This window comes from Schistocerca cancellata, chromosome 2 (assembly GCF_023864275.1).
Source record: "Schistocerca cancellata isolate TAMUIC-IGC-003103 chromosome 2, iqSchCanc2.1, whole genome shotgun sequence".
NCBI lineage: Eukaryota > Metazoa > Arthropoda > Insecta > Orthoptera > Acrididae > Schistocerca > Schistocerca cancellata.
Window position 1 is genome coordinate 589,494,327 of NC_064627.1, and position 23,726 is coordinate 589,518,052.

Sequence of the window (23,726 nt, forward strand, 5' to 3'; positions counted from 1 at the left end):
ACAAATAAGGTAAGTTATTTTTGAGAGATTTGCAATTAGATACAATTTATCAAACTTTCTTTCTTTATTTGTTTCTTTTTATTCCCTAATCTTTCAGGTGACACGTCGTAGGCTGCTTTCACCACTGCCAAATATGAATGAAACATTTGTTTCTGGCATTGGGGAGATCGATGGTGGAATGTATTCTGTTTTCAAGGTAAGAGAGCATCATCTAGTTCATTAAGACCTGAAAATGGTGGAACTGGATTATTCTCCACTGTAGCAGATGTAATTTGACTACTTTAGTTTAACTCGATTCTTTAAAATACCCCTACAGGAATACTCCAGTAGATCTAGTACAATTCTGAAATAACATGGCTGATTGATGGAAAATGTTCATGACTAAGGAAAGTCTTCACTCATTAGTGAAAGGAGGGCAACATCCAGTGGCTACCATGTGTCATTGGATGGTGCTGTTTGTGGTTATACGCCAAGGTTGTAAGATAGCTTGACCATAACCTGTGGTGTCACTTGTGGGTTGCATGTTTGGGGTATTATGTTGGTTATGCTGTGTCAGTCATATTACATTTCATTAAATGCATCTGGCTTCATGAGATTGAGGAAATTGTACAGATCTGAACGTATTTCCTTTTTGTAGCATCACTATAAAATTAGTTTGTTATATTGTTTTTTCGTGGTGTTGAGGTTCTTGAAACAGTACATTGTAGAAACAAGGAAACCATTTCCAGGTTAATTATTTGCACTGTAAAAGTAATTTATCTATTATTTATTTACATTTGTTGTCTTTCATTGCACTGCTTTAGACAATTTTGTACAAATCATTTTTCAGTTTCGTGTTGGCCAAATAAATCTTCATTATTTGGACTTAAGCTTTTTGTCATATGAAATCACTCTACCCATTGTAAATTTATGTTGTTTATTGCTTAGCTTGATTTTTTCCAGTTGCTTGATTTTGTCAGTTTTGTTTTTTAAAACTTGTATTGCAATTTGTACTGTTCCATAATTTCTCTCTCTTGTTCTCATAATGGTTGTGTTTTCCTGTGTCCTGACAAGATGTCCAAAAGAACAATGTGTTACTCCTGATCAGGCTCATTATAAGCTGCTGTCCAGTGTCAGTTTTCATGGTAACTTTTGTTTATGCCTTTTCCGATTACTCTCCTTTCTATTTTGAGTATTCTGTCCATCTGTGCGGTGTTGGTTATTCTAAAAATGTTGCTTGCACATGTTATTTCTGATTCTGTAATTGGAGTCTGCTACCAAAAATGGAGGAAGAAACTCTCAGAACACCAGCCACTTGCATTGACAAAGTGCCAACAAAATTGTTAAACATCTGCCAGAGATCCTGAGATTAAAGCCAACAGGCAATACATCAAATGAGATAAAAACTGTAAAATGTGAACACAGTTACATTTGTAGCTCAGCAGGGTATACCACCAACAGATGCATTCTCTGATTGAGAGTGAGTCAGTGGCATGTGTATGGGCATTAATACTGTTGTCAGAATTTAACAAAAAATGAGCTATTCATTGTTATCATCATCATCATCATCATCTACATATTCATTCCCTCAAGCTCAGTGCCTTTGTTTTTCACAGTGTAATGCCATTCTGGTGGTGAAGCTTCATTTTGATCATTCTTTGTCTGCTAGCATACATTTGTATTATTCTTTCTGACATAACCCTTAATTTGAGACCACATAAACACTCGATGTAGTAGATTCTTGTAAATACCATCAGATAAAACTTCAATAATCAATTGTTAAGCAAAATGCTCAATCTTTTGGGTACTAGCTTTTGCCAACACTCATTTCGAGTTTCAACATTGTACGACTATTCTGAAATCTAAGGTTATCATCACTTTGATGATTCACACAGTAGATAAATATGCCACTGGGTACATGATACTCTCTCTCTCTCTCTCTCTCTCTCTCTCTCTCTCTCTCTCTCTCTCTGTCCAGAATTTTAGCCTACAATAAAATGATATTTTCTGATAAAATAAGACACAAAGGAATCAATTTTTAACCTAATATTATCCTTTACTTCACTTGAGAGACACTGCATAGTGAAGTACAATGTTAGCCCAAAAGTAATGGTTTTCCTGTTTTTTTAAAAAAAGCTAATTTCCTGTACTGGGTGTATCTTTGCTATATTCATACAGAAATATACTCCAGAAGTTGCAATAGATAACTCAAAATCCATGTGGCTCAGCTCTTTCTGGTGCCCACACAACTCAAAACTACAGTCGCCAGGGTGCAGAGACCAGTACATAAAGTCTCCCTCCTCCTATCACCCTATTCCACATCTGACCCCTTCCACTTTCCCAACTCAACAAAATGGAGCCCACACCTAGTTTCTCACAGCATGCCCTCCTTCAATAACACACTACACCATAACTCGTACTGCTTTTAATTTCCACACTGGTCTCCAGCTCCCAGGACAGTCAACTTGCCTGGCGATTTTAGTACATTTTTTCAAAAAAAATCACAGTTCTATAACAGTGAATTTGGTACTTTTGTACAATGTCTCAGAGGAAAGGTCCCGTGTGGCCTACTTATTAACGAGGTGGTTCTTATAATACAAGGTTATTATTATGATACACTGATGTCCAAAATTAAAGCAACAAACCGCTGATTCCCTGACCAGATACAATCATACAAACTTAACAGATGTCCATACGACCATGTTCTGCACAGATGATGGCATTCCAGTCAACGGAGAATCACGCCAATGATGTCATGGCACCTTTCAAAAACGGTAGTGTTTGCCGGGTAACCCCCTATCCAAATTAGCTGTATACATAGTCATAGACAGTGCAGTATGGCACAGAGAAGACACCTACCACACTCTCTGCGGTGGAGGGCCATAGGAAGAATGGAAGCAGGACAGGCGCAAGCTCATGTGGCCCGATAGCTTAATGTGAATCATTCTGTTGTTTCACAAATGTGGTCACACTTTCTAGAGACCGAAATTGTATCCTAAAGACGAGGGCAGGACCGACCACTTGCGACATCTGAAACAGAGGACCATTATTTAGCTGTAAGGGTACTATGATACCGCCTTAGCACTGCATGGCAACTGGCATCTGCCCTCGCAGCATCCACTTGACATGTTGTATTGTGGCAAACAGCGTACAGAAGGCTTTGACAGAGTGGCCTTTGTCGGAAGCCTGCTGCATGTGTAGCTCTGACAAGTCTTGACAGAGGGGAACGTCTAGGGTGGAGTTGTCAACATGCCACGTGGATGGTCAGACAGTGGGCCAATGTTCTTCTCACAGATGAGTCCTGATTTAGTCTGGAGAGTGATTCTCAGTGGATTCGTGTTTGGAGGGAACATTGAACATGATTTTGGGATCCAAACATTGTGGAAATAGACCCTTATCAAGTAGGATGCCTAACAGTGTGGGCAGGGATTATGTTGGCTGCTCGAACACCTCTTCATGAAATTGTACAGGTGAATCGGCAAGGTTTAACAGCTGTTAAGTATCGTGATGAGGTTTTGGTACCTCAGGTGTGGTTGTTGCAGGATGCTGTAGCCCTAGAGTTTGTACTGACTGATGGTAATGCTTGAACCCGTACGGCACAGGTGGCTGATGTTTTCTTGTAAATGGAAGATATTTCGTGTATGAAGTTGCCTGCCCACTCTCCTGATTTGAATCCCATAGAGCATGTCTGGGATCCCCTAGATAGATAGGTTGCATCATGTCAGCATTCACCAACCACTCTCCTAGACTTGCAAGCAGCTCTGTAGAGAGAATGGGCATTATTGCCTCAAAACGAGATTATGACATCATTCACAGCATGCCCTATCATTGTCAGATCTGTATTGCTGCCAGAGGTGGCCACACCCCATACTGAGCACATTAACCAGTTGTTGGAATGTGTGTGCAAATCTTTTAAGTTGGAAGAAATGAAAAACATTCTTGTCTATTGTTATGCATGTAGCACTTGTTTATGTTCTGTATTCTTTACATTGTTTGTACTTTACTATCATCCGTTTGTACTATTTCGAGGCAAACTAAATGCAACTTTGCAAAATTTCCATTTATTGCTTTAATTTTGGACACCAGTGTATAAGTGGCAGTCAAATGAAACCTGGACCCATGGCCCAGCAGGAACCTGGAATGGTTCCACTCAGAAGTAATTGCCATACACATTAAGACACAGAAGATCAATTGCTGTTTGTAGAATGTGCCTGGCCACTGATGTATCCATAATGGCGCCCACTCTTGGAGTTCCTTGTCCGACAAAACCAACATTCACACATGACTGCCATCAGGTTTTCAAATATGTAAAAATATGAAAATCACACAATGAAGGGTCCAGACTGTATGGAGAATGTTGCAGTATTTCCCAACCAAATCCATCTGACAGCATTCGTAGGTGTTGAATTTATGGTGCATTGCAGTTTCTGCAAAATGTCTTCATAATGCTGCACATTTACTGTGGTTCCACATTCAAGGAACCTGAGGAGCAGAGCGCCCCTGCAGTCAAAGTAGGAGGTCATCATGACATAATCGGAACTTGTGTAATCAGTTTTGGATTTCTTTGGCTGGGGAGATGTGGGATGTTTCAGCTGTTGGATCAATGCTATGATTTACTGATTTTGTTGGGAAATGCTGCAGCGTCCTCCTTACAGGCTAGATCTTTCACTGTGTGGTTTTCACATTTGGCAGACTGAAAAAAGATGTGCATGGATGTTGGTTTCATGTGGATGAGGAAGTGCAGGAGTGGTTGGGGTTGTGGATCCATCAGTGGCTGACCATGTTCTATAAAGAGGAATCGTTCATCTTGTCTCCCAGTAGGATAAATGACTTAACATATGTGGTAATTACTTCTGAATGGAACCATTCCATGGTCCCGTTGTGTTCAATTTTCATTTGTCTGCCCCCTCATGTATTTGAAATTGCTAGTGTGTGATTTATTTTATATAGAAAGGAAACGTGTGAAATCCACATTATACTTTAATTTTCCTCACTGAGGTATGTTTTGGAACATTGGGGCATACACACAGCAATTTCAAACTTTGGACATCATCAAGATGCTCCTTTCTGATACACTTGTCCTAACTGGCTCTTTCTTATATAGGCATATATTTTGTGCAAACCTGGTGGATGCAGTTTGTTATTGGTAGGCGGTATCTTTATGCAAAATGTCTGCTACTAAATCGTGTGTGCCCATAAATAAGAAATAAAGTAAGCATGTGACGGGTGTTAGTGATTCATGTGTGTGGTATTGCCCCTATAAAGATAATTCTGCAACAATTGATTAAAAAACTCCATAACACCTGACTCCTGTGTCCATTTCCCTGAGTTTAACTCCATCCTAAGTATGTACCCTATCAAAGCATTAGAAATAACAAACAGTTTTATGCCATACTTACTTGGCTTAATTTTCATGCATACATGAAAATGAATTGATCATGGAAAACTATGCAAAGCTTCATCAACTGCCAAATATCCACGAGGAACAGACTAGGGATGACACAAAATCAATTTATCAAAAAAAAATGGGACATTACCTTTCTTTATAGTGACACTCTGCCTGCAACTGCTACCCGAATTTCAGCTATTGTCATCCATCTAATAGGCAAAGCAGCTCAAACAATCCTATGACCTCCTTGTGGTGCAGTCCTTCTGAAACAACCCATGCCAACTATTCTTCGCTACATTGTTGTTCTTACTCCATAAATTAACCACATGTCCTGCAGTCACACCACTACAGCCTGTACACTCTATCGGTATGAAGCTCCTATGTCCATCATGTCAATAATTCGACCTTTCCCAAAGTCCAAAAGGTGATGATAAGCTGCTCATACATGTCCTGCATATGCATCTACACTGAAGCACCAAAGAAACTGGTATAGGCATGCGTATTCAAATACAGAGATATGTAATCAAGCACAATACAGCACTGTGGTCATCAATGCCTATATAAGACAACAAGTGTCTGGCACAGTTGTTAGATTGTTGCTGCTGCTGCTACAATGGCAGGTTATCGAGATTTAAATGAGGTTTAACCTTGTGCTATAGTCAGCACATGAGCGATGGGCCACAGCATCTCAGAGGTAGCGATGAAGTGGGGATTTTCCTGTACAACCATTTCATGAGTGCATCATGAATATCAGGAATCCAGTAAAACATCAAATATCCAATGTTGCTGTGGGCAAAAAAAGATCCTGCAGCAACAGGACCAGTGATGACTGAAGAGAATCGTTCAACGTCACAGAAATACAACCCTTCCGCAAGTTGCTGCATATTTCAGTGCTGGGCCATCAACAAGTGTCAGCGTGCTAACCATTCAATGAAACATCATTGATATGGACTTTCGGAGCTGAAGGCCCACTTGTGTACCCTTGACGTCTACACAACACAAAGCTTTAAGCCTCACCTGGGCCAGTCGACACCGACATTGGACTGCTGATGACTGGAAACATGTTGCCTGGTCGGACGAGTCTCGTTTCAAATTGTATTGAGTGGATGGATGTGTATGGGTATGGAGACAACCTCATGAATCCATGGTCCCTGCTGCTGGAGATTGTTCAAGCTGGTGGAGGCTCTGTAATGGTGTGCAGTTGAAGTGATATGGGACCCCTGATATGTCACAGCTGCTGGGCACCAAACTCCCCAGACCTGAACATTATTCAGCATATCTGGGATGCCTTGTGATGTGCTGTTCAGAAGACATCTCCAACCCCTTGTACTCTTACAGATTTATGGACAGCCCTTCAAGATTCATGCTGTCAGTTCCCTCCAGCACTACTTCAGACATTAGTAGAGTCCATGTCACTTCGTGTTGCGGCACTTCTGTGTGCTTGGGTGGGGGGGGGGGGGGGGGGGGGGGCTATGCAATATCAGACAGGTGTACCAGTTTCTTTGGCTTTTCAGTGTATATCAGTATTCCGCAAGCCAACTGACAGTGTGTGGCAGAGGGTACTACTTCTGGTACCACTAACTGATCCCCCTTCCCCATTCCACCTGGAACAGCACATGGGAAGAATGATTGCCAGTAACCTCTGCGTTACCCCTATTTTTTTTTTAATTTTCTCATCCTGTTCAGTTTGGGAGATGCATGAGGAAGTAATGTAATGTGTTGTCCAACTCTTCCCAGAAAGTGCACTGCCACAATTTAAATAGTAAATCTGCCTTTGATGCACATTGCCTCTCTTGTAATGACTGCCACTGGATTTGTTGATTATCTCTCTAATGATCTCATAACCTCAACCTCTCTCTCTCTCTCTCTCTCTCTCTCTCTCTCTCTCTCTCTCTCTCTCTCTCTCTCTCTCTCTCTCTCTCTATCAGTCCTACCTCATAAGGATCCCAGATTGATAAACAGCACAAACAGTACCAAAGAATCTGTCGTACAAGCACATTGTAAGAGACTTCCTTCATGGACCTGATGGGATACCAGTTCAATTTTACACAGAATACGCGAATGAACTTGCCCCCCTTCTTGCAGCGGTGTACCGTAGGTCTCTAGAAGAGTGTAGCATTCCAAAGGATTGGAAAAGGGCACAGCTCATCCCCGTTTTCAAGAAGGGATGTCGAACAGATGTGCAGAACTATAGACCTATATCTCTAACGTCGATCAGTTGTAGAATTTTGGAGCACGTATTGTGTTCGAGTATAATGACTTTTCTGGAGACTAGAAATCTACTCTGTAGGAATCAGCATGGGTTTCGAAAAAGACGGTCATGTGAAACCCAGCTCGCGCTATTCGTCCACGAGACTCAGAGGGCCATAGACACGGGTTCCCAGGTAGATGCCGTGTTTCTTGACTTCCGCAAGGCGTTCGATACAGTTCCCCACAGTCATTTAATGAACAAAGTAAGAGCATATGGACTATCAGACCAATTGTGTGATTGGATTGAGGAGTTCCTAGATAACAGTACGCAGCATGTCATTCTCAATGGACAGAAGTCTTCCGAAGTAAGAGTGATTTCAGGTGTGCCGCAGGGAGTGTCATAAGACTGTTGCTATTCACAATATACATAAATGACCTGGTGGATGACATCGGAAGTTCACTGAGGCTTTTTGCAGATGATGCTGTGGTGTATCCAGAGGTTGTAACAATGGAAAATTGTACTGAAATGCAGGAGGATCTGCAGCGAATTGACGCATGGTGCAGGGAATGGCAATTGAATCTCAATGTAGACAAGTGTAATGTGCTGCGAATACACAGAAAGATAGATCCTTTATCATTTAGCTACAAAATAGCAGGTCAGCAACTGGAAGCAGTTAATACCATAAATTATCTGGGAGTACACATTAGGAGTGATTTAAAATGGAATGATCATATAATGTTGATCGTTGGTAAAGCAGATGCCAGACTGAGATTCATTGGAAGAATCCTAAGGAAATGCAATCCGAAAACAAAGGAAGTAGGTTACAGTACGCTTGTTCGCCCACTGCTTGAATACTGCTCAGCAGTGTGGGATCCGTACCAGATAGGGTTGATAGAAGATATAGAGAAGATCCAATGGAGAGCAGCGCGCTTCGTTACAGGATCATTTAGTAATCGCGAAAGTGTTACGGAGATGATAGATAAACTCCAGTGGAAGACTCTGCAAGAGAGACGCTCAGTAGGTCGGTATGGGCTTTTGTCAAAGTTTCGAGAACATACCTTCACCGAAGAGTCAAGCAGTATATTGCTCCCTCCTACGTATATCTCGCGAAGAGACCATGAGGATAAAATCAGAGAGATTAGAGCCCACACAGAGGCATACCAACAATCCTTCTTTCCACGAACAATACGAGACTGGAATAGAAGGGAGAACCGATAGAGGTACTCAAGGTACCCTCCGCCACACACCGTCAGGTGGCTTGCGGAGTATGGATGTAGATGTAGATGAGTTACATTTCCTTAAGATTCTTTCTTTGAATCTCTGTCTGGCATCTGCTTTTCCTTGTATTTGTATTATGTGGTCATTCAACTTAAGATTGTTCTGGATAGTTTTTATCAAAACCTCAAAGGAATGAACCCTCAGTCTCATTGACACAAGTTGAAATACACAGAACAGGATGTCTGTTGAATCAATGCTCATATTTCCTCTCTCCCAACGGAAGTGTTATTACACTTATGGAAAAAAAATTGCAGCCTCAAGAAATAATTAAGGTAGAGTAATGAAATTTTGGGAATATATTTGTCTAGTTAACATTTATAAGTGATTAACATTGCAAGATCATAGGTTAATGTCAGTGCGAGACAAGCCATTGCAAGTGTGAAATGCTGGTACTTTAATAATGGGTGTAACTGCCAGAATGTTAAATGTAGACATGCTTGCATTGTGTTGTGCTGATGATGGATGTCAGTTTGTTGGATGGGGTTCCATGCATGTTACACTTGGTCAGTCAATACTGGAATGGTTACTGCTGTTAGAGCATGTTGATAGAGTTGTCGTCCGATGATGCCCCACATGTGCTCAAATGGAGACAGATCTGGTGATCGAGCAGGCCAAGGCAACATGTCAATACTCTGTAGAGCATGTTGGGTTACAAAAACAGTATGTTGACAATCTTCTTCCTGTTGGAAAACAACTTTGGTATGCTAATCATGAATGGCAGCACAAGAGATCAAATCACCATTGACGTACAAATTTGCAGTCGGGATGCATGTGAGAACCACAAGAGTGCTCCTATTGTCATACGAAATCACATCCCAGACCATAACTTCAGGTGTAGGTCCAGTGTGTCTACCACGCATATAGGCTGGTTGGAGGCCCTTAACTGGACTCCTCGTAATCAACACATGGCCATCACTGGTACCAAGGCAGAACAAGTTTTCCTTAGGAAACACAACAGATTTCCACTCTGCCCTGCATTGAGCTATTGCTTGACACCACTGACATCGCAAATGTCAGTGGTTGGGGCTCAATGGAATGCACAGCACAGGGCGTCTGGCTCTAAGCTGTTCTTGAAGTAACAGATTTGTAACTGTTTGTTGTGTCACTGTGGTGCCAACTGCTACTGTAATAGCTTCTGCAGATGCGATATGATACACCAAATACAGTGGTCTTCCCTCTCAGTAATGCCACTGGGTCATATGGAGCCCAGTATTCTTGCGACCGTACGTTCTTGTGACTACTGCTGCCAGCAATTGTGTACAGTGCTACAGTCCCACCAGGTCTTTCTGTAGTATCGCAGAAGGAACATCCAGTTTCTCATAGCTCTATTACATGACTCTGTACAGCCTCAGTGATGTGTTGATAACGGCATTTTTGTCGCCTTAAAGGCATTCTTGACTAACATCAACTCACCGCATCCAATCTGAAAGGTAACTAACGCTCTCAACCATTACAACATGTATTTGGTGCAAACACGATTTGCATAATCATAGTAGTGGTGCTACTAGCGCCACTCTTATGCGACTGGCACAAAATTTCAATAGATGTCATCTTTCAGATGTAGAAACATGCCTACAGAGTTTCATGAATGACACACAACTCCTTGGTGTTGCAGTGTATTTGTGACACAAGTCAACTAAGCATGGCAGAAGTACAAATTTAAATATATATACAGGATCAGCTGTCTATTTCAAATAGCTCATCCCACAACTGGTATTAATCAGTGGTTCTAGAACTGGGTTTTCAGAAAAATTTTAAAGAATCTTTCATGTCGCTACACCCTTTCAGATTCTTGTGCAACTTACTTGTGACCAGCATGAAAGTAAGTTCAGGACCAGAGAAGCTGAGATGTGGAGCTAAAAAGGAACTATATCTACAAAAATCAATAAAAGCTGTGAAAAAGTTGAAATCGACTACATTAGATCTCAAATGGGTACAAGTACTCTCTGCACTCTTTTTATGGGTATTACGCAAGTCATACTGACATCAGTGTTGACCCATTAAACCATTATAATATGTTTTATAGTAGACACTGGTTCAACTACAATATATGCCTGCATATTAGTGATAGTGGACAAAGTTTTGTGTGTTAGTGACCTAAGGACGTAGCTAGAAATGAGTTTTATTACTGTCTGTTATGGTATTTAATCACCTGGATTTATTCATGAAGAAGCTCTGCAAATTGGGTGTAATAAGTATGGAATATAACAATAATCGCATGATTCTTCTCCGCTCATGCTCATAAATGAAGGATAATGCTAATACATGGTGAAACTACGCTCTGGTGGGCAGTTTTTGTGTTTAAATCACCTCGGGGTATGACCATGCGGTGCATTTGACCTGCTGTTGCCGGACAGTGGCGCTGGCAGCAGTCCACATATGCAGAGGTGTGTTGGTGCATGTCAGAGTACGGTACAGCAAGTAAGTGTGCAGACATATTCAGATGTGCTAATGGTGACTGTGTGTTGAAAATGGCTCAAAGAATACATATTTATGACCTTATGAGGAGTAGAATACTAGGGCAACTGGAGGCTGTTCAAACACAGCAGGTCGTAGCACGGACCCTCCGTGCGCCACACAGTGTGATCTCAAGATTATGGCAACGATTCCAGCAGACAGGAAACGTGTCCAGGCACTACAGTACAGGATGTCCACAGTGTACAACACCACAAGAAGACAGATATCTCACAATCAGTGCCTGCAGATGGCCATGGAGTACTGCAGGTAGCCTTGCTTGAGACCTACCCGCAGCCACTGGAACAGTTGTCTCCAGACACACAGTCTACGGTCGACTAAACAGACATGGTTTATTCGCCTGGAGACCTCCAAGATGCATTCACTGACCCCTGGTCACAGGAGGGCCGGTAAAGCCTGGTGTCAAGAACACAGTACATAGTCATTGGAACAGTGGTCCCAGGTTATGTTCACGCGGGAGTCCAGGTATAGTCTGAACAGTGATTCTCGCCGGGTTTTCATCTGGCATGACCCAGGAAACATATACCAACCCCTTAATGTCCTTGAAAGAGACCTTTATGGAGGTCGTGGTTTGTTGGTGTGGGATGGGATCATAATTGGTGAAAGTACACCCCTGCCATGTCTTTGACAGAGGAACTGTAACAGGTAAGGTGTATCCGGTCATCATTTTGCACCAGTATGTCCGCCTTTTCAGGGGTGCAGTGAGTCCCACTTTCCGCTTGATGGATGATAATGTGTGGCCCCACCAAGCTGCCATCGTGGAGGACTACCTTGAAACAAAAGGTATCAGGCGAATGGAGTGGCCTGCCTGTTCTCCAGACCTAAACCCCATCGAGCACGTCTGGGATGCTCTCGGTCGATGTATCGCTGCACGTTTTCAAATCCCTAGAACACTTCAGGAGTGCCAACAGGCACTGGTGCAAGAATGGGAGGCTATACCCCAGCAGCTGCTCAACCACCTGATCCAGAGTATGCCAACCTGTGTGCATGGTGATCATATCCCATATTGATGTCAGGGTACATGCACAAGAAACAGTGGCGTTTTGTGGCACATGTGTTTCGGGGCGGTTTTCTCAACTTATCAACAATACTGTGGACTTACAGATCTGTGCCGTGTGTGTTCCCTATGTGCCTATGCTATTAGTACCACTTTTGTGTAGTGTCACATTGTGTGGGTCCACATTCTGCAATTATCCTTAATTTATGGGCATGAGTGTACTTATTTGGATTGTAACTATTAACAATTTGGAGACATTTATAGTGTCTGGCACTGTCCTGTGACACAAATTTTGGCATTATGGATAAAAAGGAGGAATCACAAAAGTGATAAGACGTCTAAAGCATGTACAACCATTCATTGTTGCCTCTGTGAAGCTTGAAGATTTCCAGAATGTGGCAAGAGCAAGTGACCATTACCTGAATACAACTACTGTGAAAAACCTCACCTGCTCTTTGATCAAAATATCAAAATCTGATTTGCTCTTCATAGAGGATATTCTTTGCATTCAACAAAGTGGAAACATTGAAGGAGATAAAGATTATGATGAGAAGGCGTTGATATAACATGTCTTCCATGTGTCAAGACCTGAACATTGATTAGAGAACATAAAAAGAAAGATTTATCATCTATGTGTAACTTTTGATTGAAAAACTTGTGTATTTGCAAAGAACTTTTTACTTCAAATTAAGAATTTCATTGATAATGTGATCAACATTTTTCCTTTCATTCAACGTTTTATCAATAGCATGATGTACTTGTCTTATAATCATTGTACTTGAATTTCGTTGTTTTGGATGAATTTTGTTGTTTTGCTAGCAGTTTATAGAATTTACTGACACGTTTTTTCTCTTCCCCTGCAAAATTTAGCTTTCCCATTAAATTCTCTAAGGTCCACCCAAAAACTTTGCTTGATTCAATGCTATTTGATATATATTTTATAACCTCCCCTTTCCTTTCCATTTGGCCATAAAATTAAAAGTGTGAGATCCTGCATTATGCAGCCTCAGATCTCTTCTGTAGAAACTAAGTCTTCTTGAAATCCATTTAAAAATGGTAGAGCGAATCCGTTGTATTTGAAATGCTAGAAAGTGATTTACTAAATTGCTGTTACTTTTCTATGATTTGTTTCTCCTATCACAACTTTAGTATGAATAGATATCAGCATCCCATTTGGTTGTCACTTGTTGTAGGCACAGTAGTGTCTTCCTTAGTGGCTAAATTGCAGTTGAATATTTGTCAATTCTTTCATGTTTGCTGTTACTGAATAGGGTATTCCATTTCCAGCCAGATGAAAAGCAAGAAAATTGACTTCATTTTCTTTTTAATTATTAATAATTTCTACATGTCAGTTAGTGTGAAAAAACACAAAAAACTTTCAAGAAGTTATTCTATTAAAAGTGTATTAGTTCTTGAGTTAAAATTGATAAAATTTGTCTCATTTTCTGTACGAGACACTTTATTTGCTGTGTAACTCAGGAAACTCAGATCAGATGTCAATGAAAAGTGATTCATTTTGAAGCTGAGTGTCTTTTGTTGATGGGGGTATATTACAGTAATACAGTTATTAGAAACCTTTATTTCCGTGTTAAACACAAACACAATTTTCATAAAGATTGGATTCAACCTCTTTTTATATACATTAGTTTAAGTTTAATGGAGTTGCAGAGTCCCTTGTCTGAAATGAGGGTTAAAATTAATCCAGCACGTCCCTGAACTGAGTGACCTCCTTGTTGGCAACAAGCTTTTTTTGTGCGTGTTGCTTTACTTTTATGAAAACTGCTAAGTTAAGTGTTTTACGCAATATTGTGTTGCAAATTTTATTTGCCGTAATTTATAAATAATAAGTCTCCCATTAGAACATAAATATCTCTTAAAAGTAGTTTTGCTAAAGAGCTTTTTGTGTTAGAAAGAAATAAGAACAATTAATTGCTTCAGATTTTTTTAAACAGGCAAAATTTAAATTGTTTTAATTTCGTATTTTGAACAATATAAAGAGAAAGACAGTAAGAGTAATTTAGCCATTTTTCACTTTGTGCGTTTCCTGTGCTTTCCTATATTTTACACTTTCCTGCATTTTACACTTTTTTGGGTCGGTCTGCTAAAAAGTTTAAAATGGAGGTTTTACTCTAATTCTGAACTCTTCAGTCCCTTTTGTAATGCTCATCATCTCGGAATGTGATCAGTTTTCGAACTGTTTTATACATAAGCCAACTGCCAGCAATCAACAATATTCGGTCTTCTTTCAGATTGTGACATAGCAATTCTTCAGTGCCAGTACAATTTTATTCACTTTTATTCACAACAGCACTTGGCATATTTAGCATCAGCCCTGATTTAAAATTAAATACCTTTGAGGCATTTAAACATTCAAACTATATTATTCACAAGGATGCATTATTCCCTTCATCCCTTATGGTTGAAATCGGTAATCAACTACATTTACAATGCATTAATTGCTGTATCTATTAATCCTTATGTTTTCCCTTGTAAAGATTAATCCTACTTCACTCAATCTGCCTGTATCCTAAACTACACAGCACAATATTAATTACTAATTTTAAGCCATATAGTAATTACACATCTGGTGTCTTGTATCTTTATTCCTTACATCAATACCACTTGTTGATCTGGATGTCCTAAGAGTCACCAGACCATTTTCTCTGCTGTCTTTGCAGGTATTTAAACTTCATTTTTGCAATGTGCATAGAGAATTGACGCAAACAAATACTGCTCATCATATGTCTCATTTTATGCCCATTGTCAACAGAAAGCATTGGTCTGTTTCCAGTTACAAAGAAAATTATTTTTAAAGCAGAATTTTATGTGCCAGTTCGATGCAGTGGTCCCAAATTAGTCTAGTGTGATATTCGGTTTTGCATTAAATATAAACAAGGACAGTAAAAACATGAAGAATAATCAGTAGTCCAGCAGTGACTGATTAGCTCTGTTGCTTGGCAGTAGCACACTGGTAAGTCAGGCAAACAAAGGCTTAACAATCTTTATTAATACATATCTCTAAAACAAATATGGTACTAATCTGGGCCCACTCTGTGGAATGGGCATATAAAATTCCACTTCACACTGTTCTGTTTATAACATGAAACAAATTGATGCTTTCTGTTGACATTGGGCGTTGCTTGGAAGGTGTGATGAGCAGTATTCGTGTGGGCTAACTCAAGCTACACAATGCGGTAACTAAATTCCATTATTCCATATTTTGACAGGTGGTACCGTGGACCAAAACAGAGAACATTTGTCCATGGATACAGGTGCAGTAAACATTTGTTAGTGTTGTTACTGCAAACCATACTCCCCGACTAGCCGAACAGTTTGTGTTGTGATAAGTTTGTGAAATGCTTTTACATCATAGTTCTGGCTTTGCACTTACCTGCATAATGGAAGCCTGTTGTTCCACACAGGGGATGGTAGACGTGATCTTCTGATATGGTGTAGTAAATTGAATCAACTGTGAAGCCTGTGTCTTGTATGCTGAAAAATATCCAGAATGCAGGATACTGTCTGCACAATTATTCAGCGATGTTTTCCAGCAACTAGCAGATTCTGCCTCTGTAGTTGGAACAGTGGAAGATCATGGTAGAACTCACGCCGTTCACACTCATGTTGTGGGGAGTTGATGCTTATTGCAATGAGTGGAAGAAGACCCTGGAATTAGTGTATGTAGAATTTCAGTATCTGTTGGGGGTTTGTCATTCTCTAGTCTGGTCAATCTTTCATGAACTATTGCAACACACACATCATTTACAGTGTATCCAAACTCTTCAGCCACAAGGTCAGCTTCCGAGAATCCCTTTCAGCCAATGGCTGTTGCAAAGATGTGGTGAAGATCCACTTTTTAACAACGAAGATACTGTTCACAGAAGAGGCTGGTTTCATGCAAAATGGGATTGTCAGTTTTCATAACAATGACATCAGTGCCAATTTAATGTATGGGCTGGGATTATTGCTGATAGAGTAGCAGGATGTTATATACTACCACTACCAAATAGGTTGACTGGTGCAAGGTGTTATAAGTTCTTATCAAACGACTTGTCTACCTTGCTGAAGAAGGTGCCATTCCAGCAATTGCTGGAGAAGTCATGTATGATTGATCACCAGCCCATTATATCTAACATTTCCGATAACACCTCACAGAGACATTTAATGGGCAGTCGATTGGTTAGGAAGGTCCCTGCTTCCCCCAATTTCAATCCCTTTAAATTTTCGTTCCGGGGACACTTGATACCTTTGATATATGCAAGCCCGATTAATTACAAAGTGTGATCAGAAGTATCAGGGCACCCTCAAAAGCACACGCATTTCATATTAGTGCATTGTGCTGCCACCTGTTGCCAGGTACTCCATATCAGCGACCTTAGTAGTCATTAGACATCGTGAGAGAGCAGAATGGGACACCCTGCGGAACTCAAGGAACTTTGAACGTGGTCAGGTGATTGGGTGTCACTTGTGTCATTCATCTGTACGTGAGATTTCCACGTTCCTAAACATACCTAGGTCCACTGTTTCCGATGTGATAGTGAAGTGGAAACGTGAAGGGATACGTACAGCACAAAAGCGTACAGCCCGACCTCGTCTGTTGACTGCCAGAAACTGCCGGCAGTTGAAGAGGGCCATAATGTGTGATAGGCAAACATCTGTCCAGACCATCACACAGGAATTTCAAACTGCATCAGGATCCACTCAGAGTACTATGACAGGTGGGAGGTGAGAAAACTGGGATTTCATGGCCAAGCGGCTGCTCATAAGCCACACATCATGAAGGTAAATTCCAAATGACGCCTTGCTTGGTGTAAGGGGCGTAAACGCTGGACGATTGAACAGTGGAAAAATGTTGTGTGGAATGACGAATCACGATACACAATATGGCGATTCCATGGCAGGACGTGGGTATGGCGAATGCCCAGTGAATGTCATCTGCCAGCGTGTGTAGTGCCAACAGTAAAATTCGGAGACAGTTCTGTTATGGTGTGGTCGTGTTTTTCATGGTGGGGGCTTGCATCCCTTGTTGTTTTGCATGGCTCTATCACAGCACAGGCCTACATTGATGTTTTAAGCACCTTCTTGCTTCCCACTGTTGAAGAGCGATTCGGGAATGGCGATTGCATTTTTCCACGCAATCGAGCACCTGTTTGTAATGCATGGCCTGTGGCGGAGTGGTTATACGATGACAACATCCATGTAATGGACTGGCCTGCACAGAATCCTGACCTGAATCCTATAGAATACCTTTGGGATGATTTGGAATGCCGACTTTGTGCCAGGCCTTACTGACCAACATCGATACCTCTCCTCAGTGCAGCACTCCATGAAGAAGGGGCTGCCATTCCCCAAGAAACCTTCCAGCATCTGATTGAACGTACACTTGCGGGAGTGGAAGCTGTCATCAAGGCTAAGGGTGGGCCAACACCATACTGAATTCCAGCATTACCGATGGAGGGTACCACGAACTTGTAAGTCATTTTCAGCCAGGTGTCCAGATACTTTTGATCACACTACAGGAATGCCTCGTCAATGCCTGCCACTGCATCTGTGATGAGCCTGCTGTTTTTGATTACCTAAGGGGTCAGTCAGAGAATACCTTACTGTGAGTGGACACCATTTTGAGCACCTTCTTTAGCGATGGGTCACAAATGCGTGTTGTATTTCATTAGAAGCTCTGCTATTTGACAGTAACAGAATGTACTCCCATATGTTTACAGCACTCTGTAGGTCATTCATAGTAGCATAGAGCTTTCAGTGGGTCAGATGTGTTTCACATTAGCGAAGATGAGCAATCATAGATGTTAGTGTATGTTTTTTAGAGCCTATGTGTACTAGATTTTTTTTTTCTTATTTTGGTCGACGCTACCATCTGTCAAAACCTTGTACAAAAAAAATTGTCAATTTTGACAATGTCCCATTTTCCATGTTGCTTCTTCCTTGATTTTGTTACTTACGTTATTCTAGAGCAAGTCCTTGCATGCATAAGTACATTTAGTAGTTGACACTGGCCTCCACTGTTAACATTTATATTTTGTAAAGGATCATTCACTACTAGTATCATCGCTATTTGGGTCTGCTGTATCCATAATGAAGCCCTTATTTAGAATTACTCAGATGGAAATTATTGTCTCCTCGAAAGGCTTTTTACTCGAATATTCTGCTACATCATAAGTCAATTCCAGTTGGTGCAGAAGATTAACTTGTGAATGTGATAGACCTTTGATACAGAAAATCATGTACTGTAAGTTTGCATGCAGTATTGGTGACCTATATATCACATATTTATGTGTAATGAGTCATCTGTAGGTTAGGAGTAGGTGAGTGGTTCTCTGCTGTAAGCTTGTGATGGAGTGGGTGAAGAAGGTAGCCAGTCAGTTGATAGAACACTTTATTGATGAACATGAACAGACATGATTAAACACATCTGAAATGGGCAGACTACAGACTACAAGAGGTGATCTCAGACCCCAGCACACTGGTTTCCAGTGCTGAGTCATGAAAAGTCCCCTGTATCGAGGTCACATCTAAACATATGGAGAGGGGTCAATGGCTTGGCATGGCATAATAAGTAAGTTGGTTGATCATGCAGCATGACGTCTCTATTGTCGACACACAAGTGCCAGCTGTGGAAGCTGTCTCTGCTGGCATTGCTGAGCTGGCAGTGCATTGGCCAATCATCTGCGACCTGGTTTAAGGTGTGGACTGCTGTCCTGGCTGCTGATGACTTGGCTGTTAAATTTCCTCCCTCCTTGGACTAATCCAGTCCTCCAGATTCCTATTTTGTTGGTGGACCTGTTAGAGCCACTTAACACATCTATAATATTTCCTTCAGTGCTCAGATAAAACTTTGGTGTGTTTTCCTTTCTGTTTTTATCTTGCACTAGATACAGTATCTCATTCCAAAGATGCTGAAGCACTGACTTTCCTCACCCCCTCGCTTTTCTTCCCATTTTTCACTATTTATTATTGTTCACTGTGTTTGAGTCACTTTTTCACTGGTACTGGCATGACTGGTGGACCTGCAAGTTGAAGGAAGGTAAGAGGGGATTTGGACATCTGTACACCTGAAATGGCAGTAGACAGTATGTACTACGATCAAAACTACACATGGCTGATGTGATAGTTCCTATGGTTATGAATCGGTGGCATGGTTCAGTTTGATCACCGCATGACCATTTTGTGCTGGTATTACTCGGTCCAGCGTAGCCAGGAGAGTTGGACCTAACTTGGCCTGTAGGAAAGTCTGGTATTCCAGGGACAGGATTTTGAAAGGTATGTCTGGGAGGTAAACTAATGAGTAGTTCGTGTTCAGAACTGTTGTTCTGATAATGGTGGCAGGTAACTGGAAAGTGGGACTTGAAATGTCACACTGCATACCACTCATTAGTAGTACATGACCCTGTAACTCTATGCACTGGGCACTTAGCAGGTGGCAATAGCTACAGTTGATTTTGGTACTGAGTAGAGCCAGTGTGACCCTATCTTCGGAAAAAGTTGGTTTTACTTATAATGAACTCCTTGGTACAGTTAGTTGCAGGCTTCTTGGGACAAATTATAATATACTCACATGATTCAGATGTGGTGTGTGTTCATTTTGTGGGGCAAACAGCTGCTTGCCTGGCTCTACAGTGGACACCATATTAAATGAGTGAATTGACCTATAAAACAAGTGTTATAAAGAATCTTCAACCTTACAGCTACGCACTAACGTGTATCAGACATATACTAACTCATTCTGGCTTACTACCAACTCACTTTTTATGTCTGCTTGCATACTTGTATACCACCTAAATATAAAGCAAAAGAATTGATTTGAATCAGACACACTAATGTTCTGTTAACAGTTCAGTAACCTGTTATCTGTATGCAAACATCCCTGTGAACCTTTCCCAGAAAAAACAACACAACATAGACATAATCATAATATCCAATAACTCATGAGTACTCATAGACATTCAGTTAGTGAGACCACCTCATGCTCTTAAGGTGTATGGATGTGTTTGAACAATCTCAGGTACATCCTGCATTACTGGCTTACTTTTACTTTCCTTTCTTCTGCTTTCCTTACCCAATCCCCATCCCCCTTCAGAAGGAGCTGCCAGTAATTGAGGCAGTGCTTTTGGTTCTATGTGAAACAGGTGAATTCTACTCATAGAGACAGTCGTGGTTTGTTTTGGTAACTGTATTTTAACATTAACTGGGGATGTCATTAGGATTACCTTACCTGGTCCTTGGTACTGCGGAATATGAGGGTTAGATAACATAACCCACTGTCCATTGTATACTGAGGTAATTTCACCTTTTTATTGTGATTGTTTTCCTGTGACTCAACTCAGCTCTTTGAGTACAAGGGATGCAGGTTCTTTACGTAGCACTCAATGTATTGTCTCTTCTGTCGCCAACAGTAATTTTGCTCAATGGTCTGAGGGTCGTTGTCCGCTGTACCCAGCTAAGATGAATTATAGGCTTGCCTCAACGTCATGTAAACTGACTGGCAGAACAATACATTAACCACGTCATGTTTGCTGATCTCTACATTTTGTGTATTGAAAAATCAGGGTCAGCAGCTGGAAATCTAGGCCATTCTTTGGTGCTTATTCTTGTGCATTCTAGAGTGCACACTTTGCGACTTAACCAGCCAGTGTTACCCTTAGACTTCCCAGATGATGCACTACTTAAAATCCAAATTCACAAAGCCTGAAGGCCCAACATGTTAGGCTACTGGTTGGATGCTTTAACTCCAGAACGCATTGCAGGGCTGTGTGATTTGTGATTACCTGAAAGTGCCTCCCACACAAACAGAAACGAAAATATGTGGTACCAAAAAATAATGCAAGCATTTTCTTTTCTGTAGTTTAATAGTTTTTCTGCTTTATTCAGTTGCTTGAAAACATAGGCTATGGGGTTTTCCTTCCCATGCACCTCTTGGCTAAGGACAGTCTGGGGCACGGTTGCTCACATCACAAGACAAGATAAACTGTTTTTGATCACCTTGAAAAATGAGAACACAACTTAGTAATTCATTTAACTGCCGAAATGCTTCATGACAGTTCAGAGCCCATTGAAATTTTACCACTCTTTAAACAGATGTGTTAGGGGTCTTGCTATCATAGCCAATTCTGGAATGTCTTTCCCATAGAAATTGGTGATCCCATGATAGGATTGTACTTCATTTACTGTCTTAGGCGTTGCAAAATCCCTTGCAGCTTTCACAAATTGAGGGTTGATGAGTGACTGCTATCCTGCAACACGAAGTATCACTTGTCTAAACTGCTGGATGCAACCATTCAAATATTTCTTGCAGGCACACTATGTGCTCGTGGATGTCCTTGACAATACTACTATATCACTAGGTAAACCAAGGATAGCTTGGGTTTCAGGTCTCATTGAACTCTATCTAAAAAGCGTTGGAAACCAGCTAACAAGCGTTGGAAAGTCACCGGCCCATTTTTAAGACCAAAAGGCATCTGATGATACTGGAAGCATCCAAATAATAATGAAATTACTGTCTTAGGCTGATCTTCTGGTACTATTTTTAATTATTGATAGCCTCTACATAAATCTAAAAGTGTGAAGTTACGGCATTGCCTCAGATTGTCTAATGTCTCTGTGATATTAGGCATGGGCTATACTTCTGTGACTGTTCACTGATTTTGAAACCTGTAATTGCAGCAGAACCTACAACCATTTTTTTCCCACCTGAGGCCTTCTTGGGCACAAATACTTCTGTGGCTGACCAGGGGCTAGAACATTCTTTTATGATTCCATCCCAGAGCTGTTGGTCTGTCCTCCTACATTACTGGTTGCAAATAGTGGTTTATCATTTACTGGTAGTTCGTTCCAAGTGAGGATTCTATGCTGTACTAGAAGTTTAGCCGGTAATGGTCCACAAAGGTTAAACAGTCCTGATATTCTTGTAATAGCTTCTCCATATTCACTGTCCCACATCCATTCAGATACAACACCTTTCCCCTCAGTGCCGCTATTTAGACAGACAGTTCCAGCTATTGAAATCTCTTTCTCATTCACCCTAAAACCTCTTAAGATAGCTATCAGGGTTTCTTTTGATAGACTCATCCCTCCTCAACCAAAATTATCTATGCTGATGGACACTATTAGGCTACTGTCTAACTCTTAGGGGAAGATGAGGGTTTTAACATTCTATCTTGACACTAACTTTTGCATGTATGACAAACTGTCACTCAAAACATTGTACCTGATCCAGCACCTCATTCTCTCGCAAGTGTTCTATCGCGCACACACACCATTCACTGGGAAATCAGCTCCTACGTTCATACAGACCAGCCTTCCTGTACCTCTCAGTATCGAAGCCTGTGCATCAAGTCTGAGAGACCGTGTAAGCAGTATAACTGGTTTACCTGATGTCTCGGGTGTTCTTTGCGACAGTTCAGCTCTTTTAGCCATAAAACTGAGATGGAATGATGTCCCATCCAGCTCTACTGTGTGCTGCTAGATCAGTTTTAGTGTAATGTTTACTCAGTACTGTCCCAGGATGGAGTCATAGCTAACATCCACAGATGACAGAACTTTCACAAATATTTGGAAGTCTCTCTCTCTCTCTCTCTCTCTCTCTCTCTCTCTCTCTCTCTCTCTCTCTCTCAGAAACACAACAATGGAGAAGCAAGAAAATTCACACTTCTACTACCCACACCACATAACATACAGCATTGTGAGCTCAGATTCACTGTAATCAGTATACTCTGGCCAGTCATAGATACCTGTGATCCTGTATCCAACAACTACATTATGTAACCAAATAGACAAACGTCTGCCACTAATTTTGTACCAGGGCGTCTTGTAGTCAAACTTACAGAGAGCGTTGCACGTGTGTCACACCACCCCATGTACCATTTAACGCAGGTACACAAGTGTTACGCCGATTCAACTTTGTGTTCCTGTGGACATTTTTGAACAAAATGCCCCACTTGCTTGCACCTCTGACATTGTGATTTCGTACAGAAATGTTGATTGTGTCTCGGAGCATCACATCTGTAACACACAGTCTCTGCATTAAACACTGCTCACCTCTCGCTTGGTTTAGTTAGAGAATCAATTACAGTCAAAGCTATTGCAGTTGCCTTTGCTCCATCCAGAGTTCTTGAAACTCCATGCATACTTTCCATGACATTCGAGATTGCAGCCCCCACAGAAACACATTGAGTGCCTTTTGTTGTGCCTCCCGCAAAATCTCTTCATGGGCACAATCATCATTTTCTAATTCATACGTATTGATATTTATTTGCTTTATGCGATCCACAAAACCCTCTATTGATTCTCTCTGCTTCTGCATGACACTATTAACTTATGCATGATAATCCCACAAGGTATTCCTCCTGTAATGATCCACTAACTCTTCCTGAAAGTCTGAAAGGGACTGAGCATTCCGCAGTGCC

General features: G+C 41.1%; 1 protein-coding gene across 2 annotated transcripts in view; it reads left to right on the top strand.

Annotated features, from left to right (window-relative positions):
* Window positions 1-23,726, top strand: part of LOC126162218 (protein regulator of cytokinesis 1-like) — a 237,256-nt gene that overhangs the window by 204,175 nt on the left and 9,355 nt on the right. For both annotated transcript variants that reach the window (XM_049918565.1, XM_049918566.1), the window contains exon 12: window positions 98-196. In XM_049918565.1, the coding sequence (XP_049774522.1) occupies window positions 98-196 (99 nt within the window). The remainder of the gene's footprint in view (window positions 1-97; window positions 197-23,726) is intronic.